This window comes from Centruroides vittatus, unplaced genomic scaffold (genome assembly GCF_030686945.1).
Source record: "Centruroides vittatus isolate TY-2023 unplaced genomic scaffold, ASM3068694v2 contig_1114, whole genome shotgun sequence".
NCBI classification, from domain to species: Eukaryota; Metazoa; Arthropoda; class Arachnida; order Scorpiones; family Buthidae; genus Centruroides; species Centruroides vittatus.
In genome coordinates, this window is record NW_027120716.1 from 1,353,739 (window position 1) to 1,366,280 (window position 12,542).

The 12,542-nt window shown below is 32.1% G+C and overlaps 1 protein-coding gene across 1 annotated transcript in view; it reads right to left on the reverse strand.

Annotated features, from left to right (window-relative positions):
* Positions 1–12,542, reverse strand: part of LOC136977700 (RNA-binding protein lark-like) — a 47,162-nt gene that overhangs the window by 13,993 nt on the left and 20,627 nt on the right. The window contains exons 4-7 of the mRNA XM_067273245.1: positions 3,701–3,784; positions 3,557–3,630; positions 3,170–3,484; positions 2,620–2,646 (exon numbers count right to left, since the gene is read on the reverse strand). Of these exons, the coding sequence (XP_067129346.1) occupies positions 2,620–2,646; positions 3,170–3,484; positions 3,557–3,630; positions 3,701–3,784 (500 nt within the window). The remainder of the gene's footprint in view (positions 1–2,619; positions 2,647–3,169; positions 3,485–3,556; positions 3,631–3,700; positions 3,785–12,542) is intronic.

Genomic DNA, 12,542 nt, shown 5'->3' on the forward strand with positions numbered 1-12,542 from the left:
CTACAAGCATTTATATTTGTTAAAATGATCCATTGATCTCAACAATTTGGAAAATACTTCTTTAAGACATTTAGCTTTTGAAGCAAGTAAAATGTAACAAAAAGAAAAAAAGGAAGTGTCATTATAAGCTCTTATGGTTCTAATACAGTGGGTGATTGGTTAACGAACAAATCAAATAATGAACGCCTCACAGAATAAACACAAGAAGAAGCAACATAAAATAATGAATACCAATTGGTCTTCCCTTATCTTCAGGCAACAATTCAAAACTTTTTGGAGTGTGGGAGACGTTGACATCGACGCTCAACCTGGTATTTACTGATTGGGTAGTATTCCTCCAAACTTTGAAAAACTCTCCCTTGTAATTCCAGCCTTTTATTTTTCTGACAGAAACAATTTTTTTTTTTTTATAGTATTCGCAAGACTATCTGGCGGGCACTCGTGAAGTTTTGTGTCGGTTTTTATTTTCGAAAGGTAAGAGTATAATAGCAAAGATAGAGTGTGGGCAGATGATGTCTGATGTTGCTGGACAGTATGGCTTGAACAGGTCTACAGTAGGCCACAGTTCAATCTTATCTAAGAAAGATACAGTATAATCAAGAAGACTCAAGCAGCTTACAGAGTAACAAAAATCACATCTGAGAAATAAAGAACGTTGAAGCGCCCATAATGGAACTTGAAACTGATCTGATAACAGAAGAACATCAAGAAACTTAGCAAGATATGTTTTCTTCTGAAAAAAGAGAATTAATGTCAATATCTGCTGTTAAACATTTTTTTGAAGTGGGATGATGTCAGAATGACAGTCTTAGAATGGCATTTAAACCAAGTTGAGGTTAATAGAGTTGGGGGATCTCTACAATTACAATGCTATAATTACTTCTGAAAAATCCTGAAGAGAGAAAAGCAAATTGACATTAGACAGATTCTTTAACCCCCACAAACGGAAAAAACATGACAAATAAAAATGCAAGACTGTATGTATGTATGTATGTATGTATATATATATTTATTGTTACATATAAATAAATGCAGTAAAAAAGTATTTTTTTTTTATTTTTTGAAGTCTCCAGAATGAATTAATCAAATTCCCATAAAAACCTATGGTAAATCGATAATCGGTTAACAAACAATTTGGATAGTGAACAAAGTCTTGGAACGGATTATGTTCGTTAACCAATCACCCACTGTATTCGTTCCTGTAATTTCAGGATAGCAAATATTTATAGCCTTTGTCCTTTGATTTTTCAGGAAAAAAATTAATCATACATTAGTAGAACCTATTTTATTAAATATATCTTTATTATTTTTATAATTAAAAATAATAATTTATCCACAATAAATGAAAGAAAAAGCTTCATCAATAAAATCTCAATTTTCTAATGTATTTTCTTGTTTGTTAATAATCTCAAAACATTTATGTAAAGTGTAAGCTTTAGTCTTATTATTAATTTTGTAATGGCTAAAAATTCAATAAAACAATTCATGTGTTTAATTTACTCCAATTATTTAAATGCTATGAATGTCAAAATGTTTTTCAGAGATTTTGTCAAATCAATAGCAAGATGTAACAGTTGTTCATAGTTTTAATGTAAGGCATCAGTTTATAATAATGATAAACACATCAAAATAAATTTATATAGAAAAAGCAATAAAGATAAAAATGACATTGTTTAAAACATTGTCATTTCACTGTAATCTAGTTATATGAATTATTTCAATTAAAACAATACAGATATCATAAATATCTAGTTTTTCTGGCATCTGTTTTAATTTACTGGTAAATATTTTTTAATTTTGTAAGTGTAAAAAAGATCAGACACAAAGAAATTAATTCAACTTAATATGAACAGGAAAATCAAGGTTATACAAATGAAATTATCAATAACTATAGATTCATAGATGTTGATAATTTTTGTAAATAAGTGTATATTTTAATTTTCTCAATCAATGCACATACTCCAAAAATAAAAAGCAATAAATTTCAATAATAAGGTGTGTCTAAACTGATTCATCATCAAATTATCTTCATTAAAATCAGTTTTATTAAATTAACTGCAACAATATTTCATATAATTTGAAATAATGTTCATTAAAACATACATCAAACTCTAAAACACTTTTAAAAAAATATGACTCATTCAAACTTTTTATTTTTAAACGTAAAGTAATTGTACATTTTACACATAGTAACATTCCTTAATTCTGTAGACTTCAAAATTCAACTACTGTGTTCTGTCTGATTCACTCAAGACATCATCAATTATAAAATTTGATAGATAACACACAGGAATAAAGCATTAAAAATTATACTAATAATCACAATTTTCCTGTTGGAGTATATTTTATCTATAATGACACCAACAAATATGTCTCCAAAGATAGGAATCAAGAGATTTATGAAGATCAAAACTATCTAGATTGGATTCAAATTTAAAACCATTATAGTAGTGAGGGATAGTTTACAGAACCACCTAGCCAATCTCAACTACAGAAATGTCTATGCATTTAATATTTATCAATTGTTATTATACTTAGCACCATATCTCACATATCATCATATGAAAAACAACAATTTTAAACAAAATCTTTAAAAATAACTCTAATTCAGAGACTTACCTATCATCAGGTGAATACCAAAATGATCTGAAATAAAATTATTATAATTAATATTTTTAATGAAAGAAATAATAATATAACTAATAATAATACTTAAAAATTCCAATTTTTTTTTATCTTTAAAATGTTTTATATATATCTGAGCACTAAACATTATACTTATATTTCTTTAAAAAAAATACATATTTGAATGTAGAAATAAAATAAAAAATCATCATCATTAGTATTAACTTTCAGATTAAATTGGCATCCTTTTAGGAATGTAATGGAGTATACATCTTTCTTATCTACTTTAGTAAATATAGCAATAAACTAGAAAAGACCTCTGTTAAGCAGTTTATTAATTATTCAGCCTAATATCATTGTTATTGATTCTTGTAAAATTATAAGTATTAAATTATAAATATTTGTATTATTTATAGTTTAATGTACAAATTAACACTGCTAAATGGAAATAAATTCCATCTTCAATAAAACACTTGAGAACTTAATGTATCATCATTAAAACTTATTTCCAAGAATGTAAAAACTATATAAAAATTTAATTTACCGATGAGAGGCAGGTGGAGAACGTCTTGTATATAAATAGTCTGGTCTATCCTGCATCGGTCTTCTTTCATATGCTTCTTCTCCAAATGGCATTGGACGTCTTCCATATAAATCATCTCTTGGTGGCGGTGGTGGTAGTGGACGACGTCCATAGGGATCTGGTTGTGGCATTGGTGGTCTTCTTTCATAAGGAAGTGGATAAGGCCGAGAACGACTAGGTCCATCATAAAAAGGATCTCTTGGTGGTCCAAAAGGCCCAAAATAAGCATCTCCATAGAATCCATCTCTAGGATATCCATTTCGCATACCACCTCGTCTAAATAATTAATCATTAGAAAACAAAACAAAAAATAAATAAATAAATACATTCATAAAGTTTATCATTTACCTCATCGGACCTCCTGGTCCACCTTTAGCTCTACCTGGTGCACCTGGTTCCGGATGCAACTTACTTGTGGATTGCTATATTGAAATTTTTTTTTAAATTTCACTGACTTTCAGAACACACACACAATCAAAACTACATACAAACCTCAACACTTATACATGATCCCATAAAGTTGAAATTATTCAGACCTTTAATAGCTTCCTCAGCTTCTTCTGGAGTGCTCATGTGCTGGACAATGAAAAAAATTTTGTTCTTAATTAGAGTATAAGATAATTTTTACAGAAAAATATTAATTTTACACATGTCAAATATTTTTATTTATTATTTTACTTTTTTACAAAAATAATACAATATTTAACATAGTGTGCTTTATAAACCTCCTCTTGTTAGTTTTTTACTTTTTAAACTATCAGATAACACATTTTAAATAACAGGCTCATTAGATCATTACTTCAGATTGGATTATAGAACTCACATGGTCACTATAAAAAGTTTTTTAAATTATTGTACAAGAAAAACAATGCAGTTATCTTTTTTAAAAGTTTAAATTTACCAAAGTAAGTTTAAAATATGCCATTTGCAAAATATTTAAAAATGCAACTTAAGGGAAATTTTGTCATCAAGCATGAATTAAATGGGGTCACTGACATCACTGCAATGTAAGTGCAATCACCAATCCGAAATAGATATTAACTATAGAATAAATGTTTTATTTCAGCAAAATAAGTAACCTATACTTTGTCAAACAAAATGAATATAACCAAATTTCATCTGGATTGGACAAAAATTGCAGGAGTTATAAGGAATACACAATATACACACAACAGCTCTTATATTAGTAATGCCATTATTCATCTATACATACAAAAGTATTATAACCAAGTTTGATAAATTGCTACTTATTAATAATTTTTACCATTTGCATTAAAAATATGTAGGCCTTTTTTTTCAACCTCCAATGGTCCATAAAACAAAGACAAGTGTAAATAACGAAATGAATTTATTACCAAAAGTTAGGTACAAACATGGTTACTTTTCAATATAATCACCTTGAAGATTGAGTCATTTGTCATATCTGTGGATGAGCTTTCCATTCCCTTGTTATAGAATGTTACCGCCAATGAATTGAGATGGCCTTAACAACGAAGATCGTCACTAGTCTCAAAACTCTGCTCTGCTAGCCATGTTTTCAGTTCAGGAAAGAGGAGAAAGTCTTCACACATTAAAAGTTCCAAGCTGGATGGAAGTCTTCCACCACCTTTAAACACCCAGTGTATAGCCCTGATTTAGCACCAAGCAACTTCCACCTCTTTCCTGAACAGAAAAAGTGGCTAGGAGGGCAGAGGTTCGAGACTAATGACAATCTTCACAACAGCATTGTTAAGGCATCTCATCTCAAGTCACTGGTGCAGCAACATTCTATGACAATGGGAATGGAAAAGCTTGTCCACAGATAGAATCTTCACAATGATTATGTTGATCTTTGTACCTAACTTTTGATAATAAATTCACTTTGTTATTTACACTTATATTTTTTTTATGAACCATCAGAGGTCGGAAAAAAAACAGCTCTCATATATCTTTCATTGTAAAGTTATATACAGGATCTTATTCAGGCATTAGAAATATGGAGAAAACCCAGAAAACTCCATGCAGCCAACTTGCTCTAGCAAGGTGAGAACCCATGACCGAACTCCCAGTGTTCAGGGAATGGAACCGCTTGGCTGCTTGTGGGACAATGTTCGCAATTGTAATTTTTACTATCATTAATCAAGATCGCCACAAATTCAAAACATTAATAATTTAAAAATTTGGCAGCACACAGTTACTTCAGTAAGTACCGAGGTAACTGTGTGCCGCCAAATTTTTAAATTATTAATATGTTTTGATCATAACAATTGGTTATTTAGGTCACATTTTCTAAACACCTTGGTAACTACCAGCAGTTACCAGTAACACCAGTTACAATTTCCAAACACACTCTAGGAAGGTATAACCAATTAAACTACTTGTCTGACATTGCTTATTTATGGATATTCACAGTGGTGGCACACTTTAAAATTCTTGCGGCACAGTGGTTGAGAATCACTGGTCTAAGTAGTATGTACTGTGGATTCATCTTGATGAAATCATGGATTATTTTATTCCCATTTAGTTCACCAATGCATTGATACAGAAAATCTACAGTAACAATCACTGTTTATGGTACTCTAAAAAAACAGGGTCAATGATTCTCTTTTATATTGCAACTCGAGCAATTTTTTGCTTAAAAGAGGGGACTACATTTAAAATGTATGAATTCTGACCATATCCTATTTTGAGAATTTATATAGCCTGACAGATGGAACAAAGTTTCACTGGTGAAAAATGTCATATAAAGAATATAATCAGTGTGGTCTCTGATGAACTACTGAAATTAATGACAGTGGCCTTTGGTGATCTGTTTCAATTCTTGCACAGTAAGATCCTGCTGAATGCTGCTTCGATTAACGCTGATTTGTTGTAATGCAATCTGCTAGAAGCCTAAAAAAAGCTCCAAATTTACGCTTATTTAAATTATTGCGGTATTTCATTGATTCATATATTATATTATTCCCAAACAAGAACCAATCAGCAAAATGTGGCAATTCGTAGTGGTGCTGTACTTTCCTTAAATCTATGATTGCATGGTGCAATTTTGGAAAAAATATATCATCATAAATACTATAGGCAATATTGATTCACTTGGCAAGATTTAACTCATAAATGCATAAACGAAGTGTGGAAGATTGGTTGGTTGGTTAGTTAGTGTTTTATGGCACAAGGGCCATATAGGCCAAGCTGCACCAAGGCAAATAGTCAATTTGTATAGATTAATATATATATTATATAAAATAACAAGTATATATAACAATTAATGTAAACAAACAACAATACATAAAAGTTAAAAGTAAATAAATAATTAAATCTTTCTATACATATTAGTGACTTTCAGAAAGTCTAGTAAATTGTCAAGATTTGGCCTCTGGCCCAAAACCTCAGTCAGACATGCATTTCCAAAACATTGTCTATGTCTCATCTTGAACGCAGAGCAATCACACAGTATGTGTTTTACACTTAGAAAACAGTTCCAATACTGACATACAGGCTGGTCATCACCCTTCAAAAGGTATTGATGTGTCAGTCGAGTATGTCCAATTCTCAAACAGGTAAGAATAACCTCAGATCTCCTGTCATAGGATTTCTTCTGTGTCCAATTTTCTATCATAGGTTTGATCTCCTGTAGTTTATTGTGGACTCATGCATTCCACACATTTTGCCATCTCTCTGCTAGTCGTTTTTTAACAACTAGCTTCAAATCACTTCCTTCAATATGCATTGTATGCTGTGAAGGACTAGCTGACTTTGCAGCAGCGTCAGCTTCTTCATTTCCTCTTATACCTACATGGCCTGAGACCCAACAAAATTTTACAGAAATATTACTCACAATAAGATGGCATAACTGTTTGCAAATTTTAATCACTATGAAGTGAGAAGTAGGTTCACACGAGATCAAAACTTTAAGTGCACTAACTGAGTCAGTGTAAATCACACAGTAGCAATGACCTTTCCTAATTACATATTTTAAGGCTAGGTAAATAGCCTGCAGCTCTGCAGTAAAGATGGAAGAATTTGGTACTAATTGTACTGCCACAATCTTGTTACCATCTAAACCTTCTTGAGGTGTTTCGGTTTTTTATCCACGAAGAACTAAGCACTGGAGAATGTAGATTAGAAAAGCTTCCCCTTGGTGACAATACTTTACAATTACAATTCATTATTCTTTCGTCTGATGGTTCTTTTAATTTTTATTATTTTAAGACAAAGTTTGCCCAAACAGAGACCATCCTTTATTAGTTTTGTGTTCAAGACAATACATTCCCAGTGACCAATCTTCCTTTCTAGGCTACTAGCTGCCGAAAAGTTAAAAAAGTCCTTTTTAAAAAAAGGAAAGACGATCGCCAGGAATGTATTGTCTGAAACACAAAACTAATAAAGGGTGGTCCCTGTTTGGGCAAACTTTGTCTTAAAATATTAAAAAATAAAAATAACTTACTAAAGTAAAATCTGTTTATTTTTGGTAGCATGTTCCCCTTTCCCTATTTACTCTGTGTTAAAATGACCTCGTTCAATGCTGTTTCATTTAGTGCTTTGTCATCTAGGAATGTATCCCCACATTAAGTGAGGTCTTATTATACTGAAATAAATTTATAGGGAGAAAAGTTTATGTTTCTTCTGTATCGCTACACTTGCCATTGTAATACCAACGTGATTCTGTTGTGCCAACTTCCAAACTGATTTTGATGGACTCTGCATCATTGAATCATTAATGTCCATGAGTTTACAACACAGTATGTAAACTGTATATATGGTATTCCACTGCACTGAACTCTTGGACTGAGCCTGTCTCAAAACTTCTCTAACACATTTGCATCTACGAAGGCACTTTGAATAGTTTCTGTAAATTATTGTTTAATTTTGTAAAAACTGAAATGTTATTCAAAGTGAATTTACATGTAAAAACTCCTGCTTTTTTACTGTAAAGAGCTAGACTGCAAAATTTTTAAGTGCATAAGACTTTCTTTAAATTTATTACAGTGCCAAGGGTGTATATTCAATTATTATTCAACTGTACTGTGTTATATTCTTAATTGGCAATAATGAAACTCCTGAAATTTTTTTGTGGTTACATATAATTCTTTTTGATGTCAAAATTGTTTGCATAAAAAATTTGAAAAAATGGCACTGCACAAAAATCAGGATATTGATGTCTGTGTAAAAAGTGCTTTCTGAACCAGGGTTGATTCCAGAGATACATGAAATCACTAAAATCTAGATCCATTGCTTTATCAGAAGACAGTAAACATTATTATTTGCTCTCATATGGAAAAATGATGAAATGCAAAAAATGGAAACCATTTAAAACTTTGTTCAAAACCTAGGCCTACATGCTGCAAAGCTAATATTGAGAAGATCCACAAACTACTGTCTACACCCGGGCTTCCCGAACTGTGTCCTGTGACACCCTAGGGCACTGCGGCACTATCCTAGGGGAGTCAGGAAACAATAAACACAGGTTGCCTGCATGCGATGTAATGTGTGAGCACGCTGTGCACAAATCTCACCACCCTGTTCTTCCATTTCCCCGCTCTTTCACTTGTTCATCGTTCCGTCTTTTGTTTTCGTCAATTATAAGCGCTGATGAATCAGCGTTTTGATTTCAAGTGTGTTGTATTTAATTTATGCATCATAAAATGGATAACTTTATTCAAATAAACAGAAAATGTGTTGAAGACTCAGGAAAGAGTAGAAAAGAAACTGTAGAAAAACAAAAAAAGTACAGAAGATATGATGACCAATATTTAGATTTTGGATTTACCTACATTAGCAAAGGAAATGTGGAACTACCCCAAGTGTTGTTTGTCATAAGGTGCTGGCAGCTGAAAGTATGCTTCCTAATAAATTGAATCATCATTTAGAAACAACAGTAATTTACAAGGAAAACTGCGAGATTTTTTTGCAAGAAAATTGAGAGAACTGAAACATCAGTCGACATCCTTGTTCTCTAGAGTATCTATTCCCTCCAAAGCACTGCTCGCCTCTTACAAGGTCGCTCACCATATTGCCAAATGCACGAAACCACATATGACTGCTGAAAATTTTATTTTACCTGCAGTGATTTACCTGGTATCAGAGATGATTGGAGAATCGATGGCTAAAGAAATAAAAAACATTCTTCTTTCTAACAATATGATTAGTCGTTACATTCATGACATAGCTGAAGACATTAATGAGCAAATTGTGGAAAAACTTTCTGGTTTATTTGCCATTCAACTGGATGAAGCAACAGACAGTAATAATGACACTCAATATGTTACATGCTGTACATGGAAGAAACAAATGTATGTGAGGATTTGTTATTTTGCAAAAAAATGACTGATACTGGGGAAGGTTAGTGATTTGTTTGTGATCATAGATTCATACATGGAAGAAAATAACATTCAATGGGAGAACTGTGTCAGTGTGTGTATGGATGGAGCTCATGATATGATAGGGCAGTATGGAAGACTTCAAGCTCTCATTAAAACGAAGGCTCCAAATGCAAAATGGACACATCGTGTCACACATATGGAGGCCCTGGCTACAAAAACTATTTCACGTGAATTAAATCTTGTGATGGATATAATTATTAAAGTGGTAAACTTTATAAAAACAAGACCTGCAAAGGCAAGATTTCTCCAAAAGCTTTGTGAAGATTTGGATGCCAAGCATACATCTTTATTACTGTAACTCTCATTGGTTGTCAAGAGGTAACGTACTCTCACGTGTATACGAATTGAAAAAGGAGTTGTACATGTATTTATTGATAGAATTGCATCATGACGCAGAAAAGTTTAAAGATACTGACTTCTTAATAAAACTGGCATATCTTTGAGACATATTTGAGAAATTAAATGTCCTTAATAAATTGCTGCAGGGAAAGGAAACACACATACTGCAACTAGCTGATAAAAGTGCAGCATTTAAAAAGAAGTTCCTGTTGTGGAAAAGAAGAGCAAGAAAATACTGACTGTTTTCCTGTTTTAAATGGCTTTCTGCAAGAAAAATCTATTCAAAATCTGGAGCCAATTTTGCAATTGATAGTTATCCAACACTTATCAACATTAAGCACTGATTTTGATAAATATTTTCCAAAGAATCTAGATCAATACGACTGGATTAGAGACCCATTCCAATCGACCCCACCCTCATCTACACTTTCAACAGTCAAGGAAAAACAGCTGTTAGAACTATCTTGTGATGTGAGCCTAAAACTACAATTCAAAAAAGAGAAACTACAGTAGAGCGTCGATAAGTGGAACGTCGGTAAGTGGAATGGCCGGAAAGTGGAACGATTTTCAGTCGGACTGTGTCGTGCTGAATCGAATGTTTTTGATACTAAATTTACTTCTAAAGTATAATTTTCATGTTTTTTATATTCTTTAATATATTTATTTTGTTTGTACAAAATGCAGAAATAATTTTTAACGATACGATAGCCTCGATGATTATTATAAAAATTTTCGTTAGGCTTAAAATCGACGAAAATTCAACACGAAGCGACAGGCAACAGAGAAAAATTCAACAGGAAGCGATACGCAACGGAGAAAAATTTGAACATCGGACAGGTTAATGTATTTTTTCGTACAAAGTCAGAAACTGGAACAAATCATTAACTGGAAGGACCCCAGTCCCCAATTGGTTCCACTTATCGACGCTCTACTGTATTTCAATTTTGGAGCAATGTATCCCAAGAATATCCTACTATCAATACTACAGCTTTGAAGGTTCTTTTACCATTTGCTATGTTGTACTTGTGTGAAACTGGCTTTTCTGCAGTTGCAGTAATCAAGCCAAAATACAGGTCACAAATAAATTTAGAAACAGAAATGAGAGTAGTGATTTCAAAACTTCAGCCCTGATTTGAGAAGTTATGCTCAGAAAAGCAAGCTCATCCTTCTCATTAATTGTACTGTTATGTTTTCTAATAAATAATAATTATTAAGATTCTATATTCTTTGAATAATAAAATAATTTTAATGTCTGCTAGAGGTACACACAGGTATCTTCTTTTAGAAGGGCGTCACAAAAATATTACCGCCTGTAAAGGGAGTCACAGTATAAAAAAGATTCGGAACCCCTGGTCTACACCAAACCCTCCAAGTATCAGAAACATTGCCAAGCAAATTGGAACTTGCCAAGAGTGTACAAAACATAATTCATAGAGATTTGAAAGCAACAAAAGTACAGAAGACTAAAGTACATCACCTTTCCACAGAACACAAACAAAATCACAAGACAAATGCTTGCAAACTGTACAAGTGACACCTGGCAGCAAGTAGATTAGAATTTATGACAACATTGAATGTTGCATACTTTTACTTAAGCTACTGTAATGGAGTTTAGAAGATCTGTTACTCTATTCGTGGTCAAAATGTTCCTGAAACTTGGTTGACAAAGTGCTACAAAAGCTGGCCAAAGATTCATTGATTGCCAGTGGAATGACTGGAAGAGAAACACTTCCTCTTATAAAGTCCCAAATAAAGTTAAGGTAAATGCTAACTATTATATCAGTAATGTACTAAAGCCATATTTAGAAAGAAAAGTTCCTGAAATGTACCCAGGAGAGATGGACAAAGTTGTGTTCCATCATAACAAACCCTCTTCTCATACTGAGGAATACATTTAACATCTTAAAGCTTCCACAGACCTCAATTATATAAAAAAAAACAGGATATTCCTAAAAAATCACCCAACATCAACCTTTTAGACTTCAATTTTGGATTCCTTAAACAATTTTTCCACCGACATACTATAACTGAAGGAGCTTTGTAAAGTACTTAAAGATAAATGGTCAAATGTAACTCCCCAAAAAATGTAAACAAGTTTTTGACTCATGGAAACGGCAATGTAGGCTTGTCGCCAAACAGCAAGCAGCTCACATTGAACAAACCAAAACAATTCAGAGAAGGGTTCTTAAAGACATTAATTAATTTTAAAGTTGAGTAATATTGGCATATACACCCTCAGCAGGACCTACTTGTATCAAAATTTAAATCTCTCTTTGAGTAAATGCCAAATAACATTTATTTTAAGAATTATGTATACATTTGATAAGCTCTAGTTAATGACAAAACATTCATAATGATCTGAAAAAATGATGATAGTTTAAATTCTCAAATTGCTTTCTTCACTACAGAATCAATTTACATTTTACAGTATGATAATTAAATTGTCTTTCTTGCATTATTTGGTGTACTTTATGATATGCTTTTCAAATTAATTTTATAGCTATTTCTTTGACCAGTTCTTTTAAAATGTTTTGCAACTAATTACAACTTGTTTGTATTGTTAAAAATTTTGCTCTTTTCTGACTTAAATTTCTATGCCCCCAATAAAACATTAAATGGCCACAATTAAAGTTCAC